The 17,459-nt window shown below is 32.4% G+C and overlaps 2 protein-coding genes and 1 long non-coding RNA gene across 3 annotated transcripts in view; 1 reads left to right on the top strand and 2 right to left on the bottom strand.

Annotated features, from left to right (window-relative positions):
* Nucleotides 1–2,902: 2,902 nt before the first annotated feature.
* LOC128292949 (uncharacterized) overlaps nt 2,903–17,459 on the bottom strand; it is a 57,365-nt gene continuing 42,808 nt past the window's right edge. The window contains exon 3 of the long non-coding RNA XR_008282944.1: nt 2,903–3,110. This is a non-coding gene — a long non-coding RNA (uncharacterized LOC128292949). The remainder of the gene's footprint in view (nt 3,111–17,459) is intronic.
* Nucleotides 8,423–10,227, bottom strand: LOC108470989 (uncharacterized). Its single transcript, XM_017772538.2, has 3 exons — nt 9,740–10,227; nt 8,856–9,005; nt 8,423–8,750 (listed from the first exon to the last, which is right to left on the bottom strand). The coding sequence occupies exons 1-3, from the start codon at nt 9,977–9,979 to the stop codon at nt 8,673–8,675; spliced, it is 468 nt and encodes a 155-aa protein (XP_017628027.1). The 5' UTR covers nt 9,980–10,227; the 3' UTR covers nt 8,423–8,672.
* Nucleotides 11,992–13,002, top strand: LOC108472871 (VQ motif-containing protein 33-like). The gene has a single exon (XM_017774430.2). The coding sequence runs from the start codon at nt 12,211–12,213 to the stop codon at nt 12,781–12,783; it is 573 nt and encodes a 190-aa protein (XP_017629919.1). The 5' UTR covers nt 11,992–12,210; the 3' UTR covers nt 12,784–13,002.

A 17,459-nucleotide genomic window follows, 5' to 3' on the forward strand; every position in this document is an offset into this window, starting at 1 on the left:
CAATGAATACTTGTTCTTTCTTGTTACCTTGTTAAGTTGCCGATAATCTATGCACAATCTCATCGATTCGTCTTTTTTTTTTCACAAATAGCACTGGTGCACCCATGGTGAACTCTGGGTCTTACAAAGCCTTTATCTGTTAATTCTGCAATCGAGCTTTCAATTCTTTCAATTCCAATAGAGCCATTCTATAAGGAGCAATAGAAATGGGCGTGGTACCGGAATCAACTCAATACCAAACTCAACTTCTCTAACAGAGGCAAACCCGGTAGTTCTTCCGAAACACATCGGAAACTCACATACCACAGTAATCGATTCAATTTTCAATTCGGATCTTTAGTGTTCAACACAAAAGCAAGATAAGCTTCATACCCTTTTCTCAAGTATTTCGAAAGGACATAATAGAAATTATAGAAATGAACTATCGACTCTTCCGAATTAACCCAAGAATTTCACCATTTTCACACTTCAACTCAATGAATTTCTTTCCACAATTCACTATCACATCATGTGTAGTCAACCAATCCATACCAAGAATCACATCAAACTCATCAAATGGCAATAGCATGAGATCGGCCGGAAAACAGAGCCTCTAATCATTAAAGGACAATTTCTACATGCCTTATCTACTAATACATGCTTGCCTAATGGATTCGATACTTTAATCACAAATTCTGTAGATTCTATAGGCATACTTATACTAGGCATCAATTTCATACAAACATAAGAATGAGTTGAACCCGATCAATCGAGCAATGACATTAATATCATGTAGAGAAAATGTACCAGTAATCACATCGGGGAGGATGCCTCTTGGCGTGCACGAATAGCATAAGTCCTTGCAGGGCTCTAACATCCGGTCTCACACCGAATCTCTAGAGGTACCTCACATTTACTCCTACTCCGGTTGCCTCGGTGATCTCGCCTCTAGTAGGAGCATTTCCGGATCTAGCACTCTGTGTTACCTCTCGGCTAGCCACTTCGGACATTCTCGTACAAAATGATCTGGAGCACCACATTATAGCAAACATTTTCGCCTGCCCGACAAGGACCATAATGAAGTCTACCACACCGTGGACACCCTGATCTACCCTATCGACATTACCTACACTCGTAGTCGAGGTGGTCCGAGCCTTCGGATCCTTAAATCTGCTACCTCTATTCTCGACTAGATTGCCTCGCCGAAAAGCTAGATCCGTAGAAAACTCTCTGGGCCTCTTGGATGTAGCCCAAATGATCTGCTCATCTGTCTCTTCTTTGTATCTTATGTCTCTGTCTCAACTTTGCCTTTTCTTTTTAATAGCTCTCTCGCTTTCTGTGTTCTCTCAACTAAAATAACGAACTCTTTTATTTCTAGGACACCCAACGACAATGATATCATCATTTAACCCATCCTCAAACCTTTTACAGGATAGCCTCTGTGGACACACATTCTTAAGCATATTTATCGAGCCGACAAATTCACGCTCATAATCGGTCACCGTCATATTGCCTTGTTTCAATTCCAGAATTCCTTTCTCTTGATCAATAAACCTCGATGATGTACTTTTTACGAAATTCTTCCCGAAAGAAATCCCAAGTGACCTCTCTTCGGTACAACCGATACAAGTGTCTTCCACCAAGAGTAGGTGAGTCTCTAAGAAGTGATACTACACATTTCATACATTCCTCGGGTGTACAAGATAATTCGTCAAAGACTCTGATAGTATTTTCTAACCAAAATTCTGCTCTTTCTGCATCATCATCTTTTGTTGCTCGGAACTCTTCTGCCCCTTGTTTCCTGATTCTATCAACTGGTGGCTTTTCTCTTACCACTGTACCTGTGACTGGGGAAGCTTGAGCTACATGGGTAGCCTGAGAATCATGAGGGGGTGGAGGTCTAACTGCCGGATTCGTACGAACGAACTCGGCAAACAAATCATTCAAAGCTCGGAAGAGAGCTTCGCGTCACTCCTCCCCGATCAACTATTATCGCCCATTCTCGATGGCGCCGCCTTCCGTGGAAGCAGCGCATTACTTTCTACATCATCATCACCGCTGCTTGGGATCCATTACTATAAAACAAAATATTTAAAAAAATCGTCGTGAGTCGTCACACTATCAAAATACAAGTATGGCATGTATAGCTAGACTTTTCTCACACTAACTGCTCCGAGAACCGACTAAACCTGCTCGATACCAATAAATGTAACACTCCTTACCCGAGACTGTTGCGAGAATCGAGCACGAGGCATTACTAAACTTATTCTATCCCTTAAATAGGTTTAAATTGTTTATTTAAGCATTTCGAATGTACTGCCATTCTGCGTCGTAGTCGTCTAAAATTCATATCTTGAGTTCGAAACTCGAAATTAAGATCCGTAAATTTTTCCTGAAACTAGACTCATATATCTATCTACTAATTTTTTCATAGATTTTGACTTGGCCAATTAGTACAGTTTATTAGTTAAAGTTTCCCTGTTTCAAAACTCGACTGCACTAACCTCTTGTTACTACGAACCATGTTTCTTCCTGTACAAAATTCATATCACTAAGTCGTTTGTTTCTCTTAAAACTAGACTCAACAAGGATTATAACCATATAAAGTATACCTTCTAATTAGTTTTTTACAATTTATGGTGAATTTCCAAAGTTGAAACAGGGGTTCCAAAAATCGCTCTGACCCTGTTTCACTAAAACTCAGATATATCATGAAATATAATACCTTTACCTATTTTTCTTATTCCATAAGAAAATAGACATAATAGGATTTAATTTAATATATTATTCATCTTCAAAATATGTTTATGTAATTTTTAGTGATTTTTCAAAGTTACGTCATTGCTGTTACTTGAGTCTGTTTTCAGGTTACTTTCACATTTTTCAAAATTTTCATGTGATAATCACCATTCAATCATACATATTAATAAACATCCATATCATCGGCCATTTTTATTAGCTAATCACTAGCAAGTATTTACACATCATTCATTGTTCATATTATACCAAAAGTGGCTAAGTTTCTATACATGCCATACACAAAACAAAACGTCTAATTATACCGAGTTATTTCTTTGATAGTGTGATCGGCCTCCGACGTTTCCTTCGATCCCCGAGTGGCTAGATAAGTACTATAAGAAGAAGAAAATAAAGAGATTAAGCACTAGGCTTAGTAAGCTTACAAGCAAATAAATCACAACATTCAACATAATGGATAATTATGCATAATATCATCTAACATCATAAATTTCTTTACTTCTCAATTTCTATCTTCTTCTTTATTCCCTTACCTTCTTTCTTACCGACCTTTCCTTTTCATAAGTATAATCTACTTTTCCTTTGCTGTTAATTCACTGTAATTTAACTCGTATCCTGACCCGTTGAACCACTCGGAATACTAAGGATACTAGGGTTGTTCCTGTCTATCAATATCCTGCCAATGCCATGTCTTTGACATGGACTTACATGAATTATTCCTGTCTCCAATGCCATATATAATATGGACTTACATGGCTCAATCCTGTCTCCAAAGCCATATTTCTAATATGGACTTACATGGCTCATTTTGTTCATCTGTCAACCCTAATATCCTAACATTCCTAGGGTTCAACCGGCTTTCTAACACTTTTTCTCTGTCACTTCACCTTAAATTCGACTTTAAATATTTTCATAACATAAATATATAAATGCTGAAATTGACAATAATAATGTAAAATAAAAGAATATTGCATTTATTTACTGTAAACTTACCTCGATACAAAATGTGACTAAACTTTACAATTTAGTCCTTTACTTTTTCTTTTCCCGATCTACTCTCGAATTTCGCTCTTCTTGATCTATAATAGCAAATTTAGCTTATTTAATATCAACATTTATCAAAACAACCCTTTACTCAAACTTTGGCAAAATTACATTTTGCCCTAAACTTTCACATATTTGCACTTTTGCCCCAAGGCTCGTAAATTAAACTTCATCCTATTTTCTTATGTTTTATGACATGCTGATCATTTTTCCTTCTATGGCAACATCAAATTCACACACTAACATGTACTTATGACTATTAGGTATTTTTACCGATTAAGCCTTTTACTCGCTTTTCACTTAAAACCAAGTAGCACAAGTTGTCTAACATAATTTAAAACCTCATATTCCATCATAAAACATCAAAATACACAAATTTCACCTATGGGTATTTTTCCAAATTTGATTCCTAACTTAAATTATTGTTGGCATAAGCTTTATCGAGCTAGGGACTTCAAAAACGTAAAGATCATTAAAAGCGGGCTTGGAATCACTTACTATGAAGCTTGAAAGTTGAAGAAACCCCAGCTATGGAGAGAGGTAAGGTTCTGCTGGTAACTTGAAGAAGATGATACAATTTTATCATCTTTTTACCTTTTATTAATGTTAATAACCAAATGACCAAAATGCCCTCCTTACTAAACTTTCAAAATTCCTTCCATGTCCTAATTTTGTCCATGAACTTAAAATTGGTCAAATTACCATTTAAGATCTCCTAATTAATATTCCAAAATAATTTCATACTAAAACTTCTAGAATGCAAGTTTTGCAAATTATTCGATTTAGTCCCTAACCTCAATTTAAGCACTTTATGCATAGAATTTTATCACGAAATTTTCACACAATCATGTAATCATACCATGAACCTCAAAATAATAATAAAATATATATATATATATTTTTACCCTAAATTTGTGGTTTCGCAACCACTGTTCCGTTTAGGCCCTATTTCGGAATGTTACAGGTTTTGTCTTTTTCCTTTCCTTTATATTTTTCTCCCTTTCTTTCTTTCCCTTTTATTTTGCCGCCTCAAGCTGCTGCCATTCAGCCTTCCAGTTGTATAAAAAATTCTACACTTTTCTTTTTCTTTCAGTTTCATCCTTATCTTATCAAGCAATCACATTTCAAAACATTTCATACTTAATAACCATTGATTTTCTCTCTCTTATACCTTATTACATGGATATTTTAATCTCATCATTATGTCTCCAAAAATCTATTAATAATGGTAAAATTGCATATAACCACTATCTCACAAAATGGGAAAATTGCACTTAGTCCTTGCACTTTTCCACTTTATTCAATTTAGTTCATATTTCGATTTTCCAATTTCATGTACCAATATGTATTCATGTCACATTCATAATTAAATGTTCACCCATTTTCTTAAAATGATAAATGTGCACTTTTAGCCTTCCAACTTTCAAGAATCCTCAATTTAATCCTTACTGAATTTTATTATTCGTACTTCCTCTCCAATACTTATTTCGCATTCAATATTTTTTTTTTCAAAAACCAAAATTTTAGGCTATTACATGACCTCTCTTATAAATAACTTCCAAACAATGAGGAAGGAATCGACCTTTTAAGCTTTGAGTATACTCTGAGAAATCACTCTTTCTTCCTATAATAAATAACCTCTCTTATAAATAATTTGTACTCTTGTCCATTTAAGGCTCTCCGTCTCTTTAGCTGAACTGACCTCCTCAATACCACCATACACTTATCTCTATCTCTTCCCTTGTTGTACATTGTACCAGCACCCAAGACATTAATCTGATCCTGAAGCATCGAGAGCTTCTAAATGAAAAACGACAGCTTTTAATTCCTCATCCGTGACCTCGACTTCAAGAGTCACCCATATCTTGGGTGACCACCAATTCAATGGGATTTAACATAGCCTCTATATTAGAGTTTGGAATTTCATCAAAAAAATTGTTGCAGAGATCCGAAAAGTCCTTATACCAACCTCATCTTCTACCCATGTTCCTTCTTTATTCTCGTGATAGCATGGCTTCTTTTATGTATGATTCGCAGCAATGGCATGAAAAACCCTCGTGTTTTTATCCCCATGATTGAGCCATTTAACTCGTGATCTTTGATGCCAACAGTATTCATTCATTAACCAAAGGGTGCCGAGTTTCTTTTTTAGTATAACAATTTCAGCTTTCGAATATGTTGTAATAGGATTGGCTCGCAAGAGAGTGATACAATTGGTGATTCCAGAAATTTCCTAACGCGGATTACCAAACTTTCTTTTATTCCATTCAATTAGTTTATTCCTAGTAGCGGTGATCTTATGCAAGAAACTGTTTTAACTACCCTTTTCATCTTGGCACCAAGAATTTGTAACTATTTCATCCAGAGTCAACTTTTATTCGAACTTGAAACACTTCCTAGCCCCTCTTCTTTAATGAAGCTGAACAATAATCGAGAGTGATCTGATTCATTGGCGGCTTTAGCAATCCCATTCGCGTTTGGGAAAGAAATGCTCATTTTTTATAAAAATAACCTAAAAAATTTAATTAATTATTAAAATAATTTATTTTTTAATTAAACACAAAAATAACTTAAAATCTACGGTAAAAGTTGGTGGAGCCAAAGATTTTGACTCCACCAACATGCCACGTCAGCAACCAGAAAAAAATTAATTTTTTAGTGGAACCATGTAGAATGGCACTACATGTATAAATATTAAGAAAATACTATAATTTCTTAAAATATAGGGGACTTTAAAAAAATTTCTATTTTCTGGTAGAGCCATTTCATTTGGCGCCACCAGATTCGTCTTTTACTTTTTTTTTTCTTTTGTCCTTCTTTCTTTCTTTTTTTTTTTTCCTTTTTTAAGTTTTATCTTTATCCTTATTTATTTTATTTATTAATTTTAAAAAATTGAAATGTATATTTGAAATGTTTTATAATATATATTTTAAAATTATTTTTAAAATTTTAAATATTATTTTTTAAATATTAAATATATTTTTAATAATATAGAACATTTAAATATTTTAAAGATATGACCTTTCAAATTTATTATTAGTTTTATAATATTTTAAATGCATATTTTAAACTTTAAATGTTTTTAATTTATTTTATAATATTTAAAACAAATAAGGATAAAAAGTAAAAAACAAAAAGAAAAAAGAAAGAGGAAAAAAGTAAAAGGGTGTTAGCGAATCTGGTGGCGCCAAATAAAATGTCTCTACCAGAAAATGAATTTTTTTTTAAAGTCCCCTATATTTTTAGAAATTACAGTATTTCTCTGACATTTATACAGGTAACACCATTCTACTTGGCTCCACTAAAAAATTAATTTTTTTTCCTTGTTGCTGATGTGGCATGTTGGTAGAGCTAAATTCTTAAGCTCCACCAACTTTTAATGTAGATTTTAAGTTATTTTTATGTTTAATTAAAAATAATAATTAATTAAAATTTTCTGAGTTATTTTTATAAAAAAACCGAAATACTCCACGGGTTGTTGAGAAAATCTCTGTCGAGTTTCTCTTGAATACATTCCGAATCAACTCTATTGTTCAACTAAGTGAAACCCCCACCAGTAACATTTAATTCCATAAATTCACAAACATCAATCCATTCTTCAAACTCCCTACACGCAGAATGATCGACTGGTCTTCCTCCTCTTTTCTCAGTCTGGGATTTGATGGAATTGAAGTCCCCCAAAGTCAACCAAGGCTTCTCTTTGTCATTATTCAAAACCACAATTTTGTTGAGCACCCCTCTTCTATTTTATCTGCGGGCAACCTTATATAAAATTACATTTCCAAGCAATGTCACTAATCCAATGCATAATTGTATGGATGAAGTTCTTACAGGAATTAGTAATAACCATCCCAACATCAATGGTCCACAAAGAGCGATGCCTCCAGACTAGCCTTCTGGCTCAACATAAAAACCTTCAAAGAAACCCAACCCACTCCTTATTCTTTCAAGTTTAGCACTCTTTTGTTTAGTTTCCATAGGGATGATGTTTGAGGATTTGTGCTTAAAAGTAACCCTTTCTGAAGCCCGAATGGTAGGGGCTTTGCCTAAACCTCGACAGTTCCATGAGAGAATACTCTTGGTCCCTAATAACAGAAACGTCAGGTCTCAAGTGGAACCCGAAAACAAAAGAGTGGTAAGAAAACGGAAAAGCACCTTGAGGAAAAGCCAAAGCACCTGAAAAAGAGAAAAGCCAAAACAACACTGAGGCCAACCAAACTGATTCTTTGAGGCAATAAAACAAATACCTAGTCAACAACCATAGAATAGATATATCAGTAGCAGCACATCAAAACAGAAGCGATGCCAAACAACTGAAGGTTGAGAAAGGGCCAAAATGTACCTCAACACCGATGAGATCAGAAAATCGAGCTAAAATTCTGACCAAGAAGCAGAAAGCTGAAGAGACCCAGCAGAATGATGAAAAAGGATGTTCTACTCGAAGGAGAGAACAGAGAAAAGCAGAGCCAAAGCCTGCTGGAGAAAATCCCGTCCTTGTTCCTTACAGGCTCGAGAAGTGGCTTCAATAGATTTATCCTGATCATTTAAACCCAAATTCTACATTTCCCCTTTCACACATTTTCCTTTCGGAAAAGGAACAAATTTGATAATGATATCATCATACTAACGCATAGAAATAAGATTTTTTTTTAAATAACTCTTTATTGTCTATATAAACAACTAATTATTGTACGTGTTAACAATTTCAATCAATAAGTAACAATTGTTGTTTCTTTTCTCATTTATAATGAGATAAGATTGTAAAAATACATGGTGTGATTACAATTTGGAGACAAAGAACGTACGCTATTCAACGGGCAAAACAAATAAATTTTATGGTGGTTTTACAACCTACAACATTTGGCAACAGACAATAACAGAGAAATTATATACTATTTGGAAAGAGGAGGTTCACCCAACCACTTAGCCCGAAATCCAGTTCCTTTGCAGTCAGAGCAGCACGTTGATCCCTATAATATAACCAATGAAAAGAATATGTATTTTAGTTGGGCAGTTGGCCATACAGGAGGTCTATTGCATGCAAATATGTCAATGTTGTATAGAGATGACTATACCTTCCCAGCACAAATCACGCAAGTGGTATTCCTAGAAGGAACTTGGCAGAGCATATTATCCCCAAGGATAAAGAAGCCTGTACCTCTACACCACTGGCATTCAACGTGCCCCTTGGAGTTGCATGAAGAACAAACAACTGGCCTCGGTTGCTAGAACAAATCATCAAGAGAAATGAAAATGTTAGGACCCAAAAGAGGAAGTAAATTTGTTTTCAGCCTTGAACAAGTTTCCAGAGCATCCCTACATGGATGTCTTCAATCCCTTATTTTCCCCTGTAAATTCAGTCTCAGATGCATTTTTATAGTATTAATACTATATATCTTAGAAATTCTTTCCTATAGTACTTCTCTATCTCCTGGCAAATGGAATGGACCAATTGGAAATTTAACACTTTATGTATCATATGTATCAGCAGTGTTCATGGAGTTCACCAAATACAAAGGAGTAGTTACCAGGGAACATGGAATACAACCACGTGCTTGAATATGTAAAGAATCAATGAAGAAAAATGGTGAACTACTCAATCCCATCCTGCTTAACATCTTCAATCAGATAAAGCCATTGATACCGGAGCTTCCAGAATTTAAATATCTAAGATGCGTCCAATATCAATCACCCATTATCACTTATCACAAAATTTCAGAAAATAAACTCATTCCACATAAACCCAACCAGATGCAATCCAAATTACTTTAAACCCAATCCCCTATCAATCACCCATTATGCACAAATTTGCAACAAACAAGAAAATCTATCATCATGGGAATTGAATCATTGATATAATGTTGATTGTGTGCCAATTCGAAACCCCCATTGAAACTAATAAGATTTGAATTACAGGCCACAGATGGTAAGGTTTAAAAAAAAAGAGAAAAGATTGTACCTGAGAGATGAGCCAAGCTTTTTCCATACGCTCAACAAAATCGGAAGAGCTCCCGTAGGAATCAACAGCAGAAGCTCTGACAGCCAAAACCTTTGAACCCTTGGACCTTGCGGTTGTTGTAGCTTGAGATAAAACCCCAGCACCGAACGCCACTCTATTTGTCGACACAAAGCTCATGTCTTTCTGGTCGATGGATTTGGCCACAATCACTGGGCGGTAAAAACACGCACAACTCTTCATGTCCCGTATTACTATCTTCCTTTTGCAAAGAGATTGGCTTGTGATTTTCTACAGGACAAAAACTATATTAGAGAAAGAAAGGGGAGAATTTGGCTTTGGGCCTGGGGGCGTAATCCCTCGATTTCAATGGGAAAACTGCAGAGACAGCAAACTATGAGCTTTGGGACGAGGCCACGACACATGTCGTGTTTGGATTGGAGATTCTTTTGCTATTGTTAGAATGGATGGTCAAAAGCTGGAAACGTAAATATATCATATCAAGCTGCGGCCAAATACTGTTGCGTAATAATAAATTAATAATACTAGTAGTAGTTGTTTCTGATTTTTCTTTCTTCCTTTCTTTTGATTATTTTTTTATGAGTCTGCGGTAATCGGGCAGAGCCTAAATATGCATCTCGGGTAGATTGGGCCCATCTTGCCCTATATTGTTCCATCATCTAAATTGGAATTGGGTGGCTTGCGAGGGAAAATTTCTAACGAGTCTTCTTTGACACCTTTTTTTTTTTTTAATTTCCTATTCGAGTTATAATATTTTTATTACTTACTATTAAAATATTACATGTATGAAATTTTAAATAAAATATTTTGAGAATACAGGAAACTAAATGTATATTTCATATAAAAAATTTACATATAACTTTAAAATATTACGTCATAATTCGATTGACATAGGTATTATTGTCATTATAAGAATATGAGAATTTGAGTGTCTTAAAACGTATTATCATCTTATTTATAGATTATAAAGGGTTATAGATAATTTTAGACATTATATTAAAAAACAGATATAATCAAAATTTATAATAAAAATATAATCGACAAACTCCGGTATGTAATAAGATAGAAAAAAAGAAGAGAGAAAATTATTTTCTTTTATCCTTTAAATTTGATGGCTTCGCATAATAATATCTTTTTATGTTTAGAGTGATTATAGAAGATAGAAGATATACACGTATAACAAGTTTTATATTAAAAATAAATGTTTTATTGTGTTGCATGTGGTTGTAACCAAAATCATTGATGTAAGTGGAGAAGCTATTGTTGGGTTCAAAATCTTAATTTGCAAGGTAAGATGCAATTTATGGGGTCTAATATTGGTCCTTTCAACTTCTTTAGATGCTCCTCTTTCATCTGTTAGAGAATCATCCCCCACCATTTTAACTTGTTCCTGATAAGATAGGTAGCTGGTGCTTATGTATATCCATACATCATTTGCTGTTCGTTTAATTTCCTCAATGATTATCAACTTCTTCTAGACCTAACCACTATCATATTTTTTTTAATTTTCTAATTATTTTAATTATATTTTAAGCTAAATCATCGGTTTAAAATTTATTTATTTATTTATTATGAAAATTACTTATTAATTGTGTTATCCTATTTAAGGTCATTAATAACATGGACAATAAAATAAATAACCACGGAAATAAGTCATTTTATAAAATCTACACATAACAATTTCACATGTTGGGGCTTGAATTTGAGTACTTAAAGACCCATAATCTCAACCTCTACGAAGAATGCTTTTTTATATATAGATTTGAAATATTCTTTGTATCAAATTTGATGGTCTATAAAAATAATAAATATAATATAAATACAAAATAAAATCAAATTGATATAAAAGCATAGACATGCAAACATTTAAAATAATCAAACAAAACTCATATTTGAACATGAGTACTTAAATACCCATAATCTCAACCTCTAGAAAGAATGCTTCTTTTATATAGATTTAAGGTATTCTCTATATCAGTTTAATGATCTATAAAGATTAAATATTTGAAGTTGGTGTTTACTTTTTTTTTAATAATATAATATATTTTACTAATATATCCAACTTTTGTGGTGAGGTGATTCATAATATTTTTAAAATTTCAAACAATTAATTTTTAATTTAAACGATGGAAAAAGTTAGTCCGGTAAGGGATTTACATCGACGCAAGTGGCACATGCCCTTCCATGCGCCCATGTCATACAGTACCCTTTCAAATTCAAAGCAACTGTTTTATTTATTCCCCAAAAATACATTACTACTGTCGCTGACAACACATATATACAAACATCCCTTCAAACATTCTCTTTCGTTTCTCTACAAAACCATCAAAAAAATTACTTCAATCGTTTAATTTTAGCCCAATTTTTCGTTCCTCTAAAGCTGATTATTGATCCCTCTTTTTTTCCTTTTTCTCAAAATATTTCTAGCTAGCTAGCTAGCTCCTCTACTTGCAATGGGAAAGCACCTAAGCAGCATAGATTCACCATCACCTGCAACGCCATCTCCAACAACTTTCGTTCAGGCTGATGCAAACACCTTCAGGGACCTGGTCCAAAAGCTTACAGGATTTGCCCACGACACAGAGAAACTCCCTCTTACTTTCCGGTTATCTTCCAAAACCTCCCTTCCAAGTGACCCAACAGCCCCACGCCGTCCACCTTTCAAGCTCCAAGAACGTAGGCAACGACAGTCTATGAGAAAGCTGGAGATCAAGCTTGGTCACGCCACCATACGCAACTCACCTACTCACTACGTCTCTCCCCCCAGCCAAGCTCCTCTCCGGCTTGACTCGCCCATTCGCAGTCCAGTGACTCCACTAGGATCTGAATCACTCTTTTACTCGAGTTCTTCTGGTACCCTATCACCATCATCACCTGCTCGTATGGTTTCGGAGGAGGAGAAGGTAATCGCTGAGAAGGGCTTTTACTTGCACGCATCACCATTAAATACGCCTAGAGGAACGCAACCACCGGAGCTCTTAACACTTTTTCCAATAACTTCACCAGGTCAGGAGAAACGAGATTAGGTTATTCTATTAATATGCTAAAAAAATGATAGTAAAACTTTTTACAACTTTTTCCCCTTGGATCATTTGTGGGTTAAAAGGTGTTATTATTACTATGGGTGTATGAGTATCCTTGTCTGAAGAGGTTGATATCATGGTTTCTTGTAGTTTAACAGGGTAGAAATTTTGTTAATTACATGTTACAGAAATTATCATGAATAATTATCTTTATTATTCTCATCTGCAATCCTCTTATTTTCTCTAAAAATAAAGTAGAAATTGTGTATGAAATAATATTCAACGTCTCAGAGATTATCCATGGAGATTTAGAAACGAGACCATATGTAATGGCAACATTGCCAACCTGATAATGTCTGGCTTTCTTATTTTTAAATTACTTTGATTTGACAGACCTTCCACCTGCTTCTGACTTACGGATGATAAAACATGTTTAAACAATAATAATTACAGTTACAAGTCATAAAGTTTACCACAATTGGCTATAACTTACCTATCAAGGATTTTTGGTGAGGTTAGCAACTAGGAAGCTGTGTATCCGTCTCTTTTATTAGCAAGTGGGATGAGAGAAATTTATTAGTAAATTTTCGAACCTTTAATCTGACTGTAGTACTACAATTTCGGACTTTAAAAGTAGTCGTTGTTTTAGGCTTTTGACCTTTTTTCCTCAGAGCAATAGTGTGATTAACATGGTTAGCATTTCTCAGTTTAATTTATATTTTTATTCCTTTTTTTATGATTAAAAGATTATCTAATGGGGTAAAGAGTGAGTAGCAGGGTTTAAATATGTATTAAACAGGTGTTTTATAAAAAATTAATCATTATTTTACACGAGTCAAGACAAAAGATTATAAAATATTATGCACTAATGTAAAAAGAATTTTAAAAATATTTGTAACAAATCTGTGAAATAAAAATTCATAAGAATTTCCGTGACCGTGGTAATATCTGTTATATTCTTAATTATTATAGATTATATAATAAATAAATAAAAACATTTAGGGTTATAACTTCTTCAAAATTATTATTATCTAAGTCTCTAATTGAGTGACGTAATAACTCAATTGAGCACCAACTTAATTAGATAAATTATAAAAATATTTTTTCACAATTAGACTAAATTACATTATTTGAGGTTATTTTACTTTTTTTTTATTTTAAAAAGAATAGTAAAGTTATATTTTAACCCACGTTAATTAGATTAATAAAACATTCAATTTACCATAAACTAATGCTTCATTTTAATAGTATTTATATATTTTTCATTTTAATATACCCAAGTTATTACCTTTATCTATTGCATATATTAATAATGTTATTGATTGAGATGGTATTACAAGTTAATTCAACACCAATTCAAGATTGATAATAACACCATTGTAACAATTGTAGCCATTTAGTATTCTTAACTTGATGTATTTAAGCATTTAAATTTTATTTTTCTCATAATTTAATTTAATTTTATCTATTTAATATTATACAAATTTAATATATTATTATTAATTAATTTCAAATCATATTATTTCTAAACACTGATTTTCATACAAATTTGTAGTAAAATAATAAGTAATTAGTTTGCCCATGGTTTCCATCTTGACGCGGTTTCCAATTGCTCTACCGTTGAATTTCATGAGACTAATCAAAGTCGTGGTCTAATCTAATCAATTGCTTTACACGATTTTGTTTGGTTTCGTAGTTTCTACATTTTCGTCTGATGATAATGATTGGATATCCCCTGTTTCCTGCTTTAGTTTGACTTGAGTTTCAATTGGCATTACCTGTACAAATACTTTAATTATTATTAAAATATATAATTTCATAGTAATAATTAAAAATAAAAATTATAATACACAATGAAAAAAATATAAAAAGAAATCAAATAAAATTCCTCAAGTAAAAGACTAAATAGTAAAAATATCTAACATACGCAGTTAATGATGTGTGTGTAATTTTAATGTTTGGAGAACAACATTTTTCACAGTGAAAACACTCTCAAGACATTCATACCAATTTAGCTAGCATCAGAAAAGTAAAACGTGTGGGTCTTTTGCAGACAGTGGCGTAATGGAGTTGTTTTAGCTAATTATTATATGCTTCGTCCATCTATTTTCTACTAATTCACATTTGGCCAAATGAAAAATATACATTAATTAGACCAAATCATTAGATATCTAAGCCTATTTGTGTTGTTTTCAAAACTAGTCAATTAAGCAACAAAATGAGTATATTTCACATTGAAGGATAAATTACGGGGGCAATCTTGATGGAGACTTGCATTATCGCCTTGTCCTTGATTAACTAGAAACCCTTATGTGCTGCAGTATTAGAACTTGTGCGTGTCGTATGGGGGTAACTTCAATAACGTGGATTAGTTGCTAAGTTGTTTGCTTTGACAAGAAAACTGGATTTTCCCTTTGCTTTAATCAGGATCTACTCTTCTTTAACGACTAATGCAGTGCTATAAAACTGAATGGTTCAGATATAAAGCAACCTAGCTAAAAAAGCATCAGAAAAAATGCTCCGAAATTTCCTTGGACAATAAGATGTTCTTTTTCCCGTATAGACACATCAAAAAAAAAGGTCAAGCAATACATCAAAATCTGGCCAAATAACGAGAAACATCCATGATTGTTAACTCAACATCAAAGGGTTGGGAATGGGAATGTGCAATTTGAAATTGTCACTTGGACAAGACATTTCCATCATTTCTTCTTCATGATCAGCCTTTGAAATTTGTCAATGATAGTGAATTTGAGAGCATTCCCTCCACTTCTACACACCACTTTTCTTTTTTATCAAACAAAGAAATTCTATAGATTCTAAAGGCGAGGAAAAAAAAGTTCAAACATATATATTGGATTATATCACTCTCATGATGGGATAAAATAAGTTTATGTAAATAATATATTTATAGAAATTTTATTCATTTGATCAATCATGGATGGAGTATTGATGAAAGATTTGAATACTAAATCTTCGTCAATTTCAAATTCAATATTTGATTATATAATTTATTAATGAGATTTTATAATTCTTTCATTTACATTGATATTTGATTAACTTGATTAAAATTTTATAATAATATAAATAGAAATATTTTTCATCATATAATTGGACCACTCAAAAGACTGACTTATAAATATTAAAATTTACCCATTTTCTTCAATTCACGTTATACGAGTATATGACCGTTGTCCTTCCTTCTATAAGATGTCTAGACCCGGCTGGATGCCTTTATTGTTACTTGAAGTTTGATGATTCAAGAATATATAGACTCTTGCCTCAATTGGGGATTGGATTGGCATATCCTTTCCTTTCCTTTCTTTTCTTTTCTCAATAAATATCAATCAACTCTTATTACTATTTTTAACTTTAAAATTATTCTATTTATTATATAGATTTTAAAATCCTAGATTCAAACCCTATATCTTTTAGATCCTAAATCTTAGTCTAATATTCTCCCTAAAATCATAAATTTTAAAATTCTAAGTTTTAGTTCACCATACCATAAATCATAAATCTAGTTGAACAAAAGAAACTACTAATTAAGAGTAAAATATTATTAAGAAGAATCAATTTAGTATTAGAAAGTGTATTATATTAATTAGAAGTTGGTTTAAAAATATTAAATGACACATTTTATTAGATACTTAAATTTTTTTTTAAAAATAATCCTAAAGCAATCATTTATTTTATGGTTTTTTTTATCTCTTATACGATAAACAAAGAAAACGTTGATGAATGTTAGACGATGGCTGAAGTCAAATAACTCAATGTATACACATTTAAGCATGATCGGGAAAATCTGACTTAATTATGCACCTACATCTTTTACACGTAATTAATGAACAAATATACAATTAAAAAACCAACAAGAAAAATAACATTTCAAAAATTGTTGTCTTCTTTTAATTAATTAAACATGGTATATTAGCTTAGATTTTAGGGGTTTTCCTTTATAAGAATTTACCTTCGCTTTGTTTTCTTGTCATTATCATATAAAATATTAAAATATTCATTAATTACAATCATATATAGAACCATTTAACTATGGATAAAAACTGAAAATAAAATAAAATAAAAATACAGACTTTCTGTTGGGATTCATAATACCTTGTTTTGAATTTTTACATGAGAGTTTGACTTGTATATGAAAGTTGAAAGTTAAATGATCATCTATTATTTGAAAAAGAAAAGAAAAGAAATTCCACTATGAAAAATCCACTTATAACAGGAGATTTGTCATTGGATTTGGATCTTATTTTGATTCTATTATGTCACTACACCAGGGGCGAAGTTAGAGAAAATTTTATAAGGGGTCGAAATAAAATTTTAATTTTTAATAGTATATATCTTTATAATTTTTAGAGGATTAAATCAAATTTTTATAATTTTGGGGGGTAAAAATATAATTTTATTTTTACTAATTTAAAAATTTAAGATTTTCTAAAAGGCCTAAATAGTAATTTTTTTATTTTAAGGGACCGATACCCCTGCTAGCTCTCTAGATTCGTCTCTGGACTACACCTTTTTCTTTTTTTTTCCTAAACTAGTACATTTTTTTATAATTTATTCTTTTATAATTATGCTTTAAGGTATATATCACATATTTTTAAAAATTATACATATTGTGTTTGTATTAACTTTTTAGAATATATGGTACCCATGATGTAGATGAA

The sequence above is a fragment of the Gossypium arboreum genome, chromosome 5, assembly GCF_025698485.1.
Source record: "Gossypium arboreum isolate Shixiya-1 chromosome 5, ASM2569848v2, whole genome shotgun sequence".
NCBI classification, from domain to species: domain Eukaryota; kingdom Viridiplantae; phylum Streptophyta; class Magnoliopsida; order Malvales; family Malvaceae; genus Gossypium; species Gossypium arboreum.

Bases quoted from the DNA above. Each gene is read 5' to 3' on its own strand.
- LOC108472871 (XM_017774430.2), top strand. From the start codon at position 12,211: ATGGGAAAGCACCTAAGCAGCATAGATTCACCATCACCTGCAACGCCA.
- LOC108470989 (XM_017772538.2), bottom strand. From the start codon at position 9,979: ATGAAGAGTTGTGCGTGTTTTTACCGCCCAGTGATTGTGGCCAAATCC. The intron at 9,006-9,739 runs GTACAATCTTTT...GATTTGTTCTAG, and splicing joins AAGCTTGGCTCATCTCTCAG to CAACCGAGGCCAGTTGTTTG. The intron at 8,751-8,855 runs GTATAGTCATCT...GTTATATTATAG, and splicing joins GCGTGATTTGTGCTGGGAAG to GGATCAACGTGCTGCTCTGA.